At 49.8% G+C, this 4,136-nt stretch overlaps 1 protein-coding gene across 3 annotated transcripts in view; it reads right to left on the bottom strand.

Moving 5' to 3' along the window:
• Window positions 1–3,095, bottom strand: part of SEC14L1 (SEC14 like lipid binding 1) — a 55,395-nt gene extending 52,300 nt beyond the window's left edge. For 2 of the 3 annotated variants that reach the window (XM_025197482.1, XM_006018320.3), the window contains exons 1-2: window positions 3,018–3,095; window positions 897–987 (exon numbers count right to left, since the gene is read on the bottom strand). In XM_025197482.1, coding sequence (XP_025053267.1) covers window positions 897–959 — 63 coding nt within the window. In that variant the 5' untranslated portion in view covers window positions 960–987; window positions 3,018–3,095. Of the gene's footprint in view, window positions 1–896; window positions 988–2,128; window positions 2,186–3,017 lie in introns of all 3 variants that reach the window. The other variant, XM_025197483.1, reaches the window with a different exon arrangement.
• Between the last annotated feature and the right edge of the window lie 1,041 nt (window positions 3,096–4,136).

Genomic DNA, 4,136 nt, shown 5'->3' with positions numbered 1-4,136 from the left:
CCGGCCTGCCACTATGTGGCCAAGCTGGGGTCAGAGGCAGCACATGCTCCTTACATCTGGAGGAAGCAGAGCTCCAGCAGGAGCCAGAGCTGCAAGGGGAAGGTAAACAGAGGCCAAGAGGAAAAGCAGGACATGGGAGGGAGCAGGGGCTGTAAGAGGCAGTGGCTACAGCTCCAACTCCAAACTTGGTATCAGGGTTGGATTTGGAAACAATAGCCTCTGTCATTTGTACTCAAATCTAACTTGAGGGGCTTCCCCACCCCCTGCCCTGCCACATGCTGAATGCAGAAAAAGGTAAATATGGTACTTTTCTGGCTTCCTGAACATACACATGCAAAACCATTTCCAACACATTCAAAATAGAACTCCTTTGTTCTGACCATATCCCCTCCTCCACTGTATCAATGTTTCATCAAATATTTATCGAATTTCACTACATCAAATTTAAGTTTCTCATCTCCAGTTCAAGGCCTTTCACAGCTCTCTGCTATGTTATCTTGTCACCAATTGCAGTGCTTTACCTCCTCCATTGTGCAAGAGATGCCATTTGAACAGTTCCTTCATCAGCTTCTCCCACAAACATTTTTAAATCTTCTTCCATGACAGCCTACACATGGAACACCATCTATGACCAACACTTTCACCTTCAGACCCAGCTCTGCTATGAAGCCTAAGAACTACGGCAAGGCTTTAAGGAAGACTGTTTTTCTATATAAAACATATATAGCTTTGGCATTTCTATCTTTCCCCCACCACTTAATTTTTGCTTGTCTTCTTACATTATGCATTCTTCATGAGAGGGTCTCTGTTCAGTGCTTATCAAAAGAGGCCCCAACAGTACTTCAGCATTAAAAATAATCTCCAAATAAGACACTACAGTAAGAATGGATACTTACAGCCATAATTAACTCAAAAGGGTGTTTATACACCCGCACGGGAGACTGATATTTCTGTACCATGGCTGCAGCTAATAAGAACAATCCACACCTGAAAAAGAAATTAAAAAAAAAAAAGTGTCACAGCACAAATGGAAGGCCATATTGAATATTAACAGTCACTTTTCCCCAGGGAACCCCATGCACCTTCTCCTACTATTCAGTGTCCAGGATAATGAATGCTGCAAGGGAAGAGGCATATTTAAAATAAGCAGAAACATTTCTGCTGAGCTGTTTAATTGCATGTATACTATCCAACTGTTTTTTCTTGCAGCTAAGTTTTCTTTTTTAGATCCCTACAATACAATACTAGAAGTGCTACAAATAGTCCTCCTAAGAGGATTTTTGAGGGGGCTGGGGTTTTAGAGTGTAGTACGCAAGTTTGCTTGCCACAAATGCAGAATCTGAGCCACTTCATAGCATTTTCTGTCTAAATATATCGTTTTAAAAGCTTCCAATGTGAACAGTAAATTAGTATATTCTCAGTCTACCATTTTAGCAACACACCGGTGGAACATTTCAGAGTAGCCCATTCAAAAAATGATTCTCAGCAGTAATGCAAGAAATCTTATGAATACTGACTCACAATACTAAATATAAAAAAAAGGACACTGCACAATTTAGTCCGTTTCCACTGTGTAAATCCCTAACACTCAAGGATTGTAGTAAATTCTTGCAATCTCCAATGTCACTTTTGAGTGCTTAATGGATAATTAATTAACCCTGAATTCTATTTTCTAATGAAGGGTAACAACTCAGTGTTTACAATATGCATTGTAACAATATTTGGTTTTTTTTCTCTGAAAACATCTGAATAAAAGTTAACATTTCCTCACCAATTACAAACATGAAAGTTGCAGTACTACAAAACCCAGTGAGATCAACCTGTCAGTCTAGTGATACGAAGCTATATCATAGAGAAATTGTGGGTACACGGATATGAGAAAACAGACATATTTATTGCAGAAATAGAAAGGACCAACTTCGATGGCACTATGCCAGCTTATTCCACCAATGAATGGTGTTTTACCAAGCTCCTTCTTGAATGAAAATTAAATCTAACGAAAAATAGTGGCATCAGTACTCCTGGATGAAAATACTGGCTGCCAGCCAGATTAAAAGACATAAAAATAAAATTAAGTTATTCTAAGAAAGCCATTTCTCACTAAGATTAACATCCTTTCACAGCTTACTTCAGCAACTTCCCATCAGCTTCGGCCAAGCTAGCCAACAGGACCAACGACGCTGAACTAAGGAGGGAGGAAAAAAAGCTCGAAGCCTGGCACAGGGCCACGGATGCACGAACAGGATAACCCTGGAAGCACTGCAGCTTCCCCGAGAAAACCTGTGTGGCAAACACGTGACGTGACATAAGCCACTGACTCGATCTGCCCTAACCTAGGAAACCTTATCCCTGGACCAAAACGGGGTCATTTCTTCCTGGAACAAATCAGTTTCTTCCCAGGGGCAGAGACTTTTTAGAGCGATCTCTTTTACTGGACCTACTACGCAACTGGGATAGAGTTAGGCAAGATTTCAAGTACAAGACATGTGAAAATCTTGACGCCCACCTCGCTGGGCTCATCGGACCCCACTTATGTTTCCTGCCCAAGTGCGCGGGGAGGGGGCGCTGGACCCGATGGTCTATCAGGTCCCTTCCAGCCCCTTACATCTATGAAAAAAGCTGGTCTAACTCTCCCAACTACTTGGTGCAATAAAAGGTCCCGTCCTAAGAAAGCCTTGCCCTCGCATCACTCGTGGTCCAGCCCCACTACAACACCGCTCCCACCCGCCCAGGTCGGAGGACGGACGTCTCGCATCCGAAAGCTGGTTCATCGCTGGCCCAATAAAAGGGGTCGCCCTAAGAAACCCCGGCCTCGTGCATCGCCCCAGCTCCCGCAGGGCTCTCACGCTACCAGGGCGGCGGCCCCGAGGGGCGACCCCAGCCACAGGCCCCTCGGGGGGGACGGGGGACCTGGGGATTATCTCCACACAACCGCGAGGCCCTTCGCTTCCACCCCAGACCCCTGGAGCCGCGGGGACCCCTAGGCGGGCGGGGGCAAGCCCAGAGCCCGCACTCACCTCCTGTCACAGCGGCCGGCCGCACCGGGGCCTCATACCGGGGAAGGGACGGGACGGGAAGTGCGGCTGGGGGCGCCCTAGTGACAGGGGAGGGGGCGGGGCCCGGCCGCCGGCCGGCTGTGCGCATGCGCAGCGGGGGAGCGGAGGGGCTGCACGCCCCAAAAGCGCGGGAGGGGGAGCTCGACGGGCTGAGAGACGGTGCGCGTGCGCAGTTTGGCTCCGTGGGGGCTTGTTCGGCTTTACTCCGTTGCGCTTGCGCAGTAGAGGTGGTGAGCTGGCCGGTCTTGCCTCCTGCGCATGCGCTGAGATAGGTGTTCCCCTGGGTGAGGTGGGACTCTTCTTCAGGCTGGGCCCCTGCGCTCACTGCGGCAAAGAGCAGTCTGCAATAAGGCTGTGGAGATGGGGACTGGATGGACGTAGTCCCATTATGCCGCCAGGCAGGCGAATCCCAGCGCTGCCTTCTGGCACGGCGCTTTTCATGCGCTGATCTCCGAGCCCTTTCCAAAGAAGCTCGGTGTCACTAGCCCCATTTTACAGACAGGGAAACTGAGGCACATGGGGAAAGGAGCAATTAGGGTGTTTTTTTTTCTTATTTATTTTTACTGGGATAGCTCCTAGTTGTCCTGGTCAGGACAAGATCCCCTGGACCTACAGGTGACATGGAGGGAGAGCACAGGAGGGCACGTGCCACACCCCCCCTGAAAATTGGCTGCTGCCGATGCCTGTGTCGCCGCCTGCAGGCACTCTCTGCTTGTCACCCCTCCCTCACTGCCGACACCGCCACCACCGCCTGCGGGCAGTCGTCACTCACCCCCCCCCGCCGCCGCTGACACCGCTGTGGCCGCCTGTCGGCGATCTCCACTCACCACCGACATACCCCCGCCACTGACACCACCACCGCTGCCTGTGAGCAGTCACCATGCCCTCCCCAGCCTCAGGAGGCGCGCATCGTTCATGCCTGGACCATCCCGGCTACGACGTTTCTCTTACCCTCCTGTTTCTTCCCAGGACAGAAGAAGAACATCTTGCATTCAAAAGCTTGTCTAAGTCTATCCTGGGTACATAGCTGGTGCTGTACAGCCCCTCGGGAAGACATAGGCCCCCTCCCAGAGACTGAGG

Source organism: Alligator sinensis, unplaced genomic scaffold, assembly GCF_000455745.1.
Source record: "Alligator sinensis unplaced genomic scaffold, ASM45574v1 scaffold400_1, whole genome shotgun sequence".
Classification (NCBI taxonomy): Eukaryota; Metazoa; Chordata; order Crocodylia; family Alligatoridae; genus Alligator; species Alligator sinensis.
The sequence above is the reverse complement of the archived record's forward strand: the minus strand, read 5'-3'. Positions and strand labels throughout refer to the sequence as shown.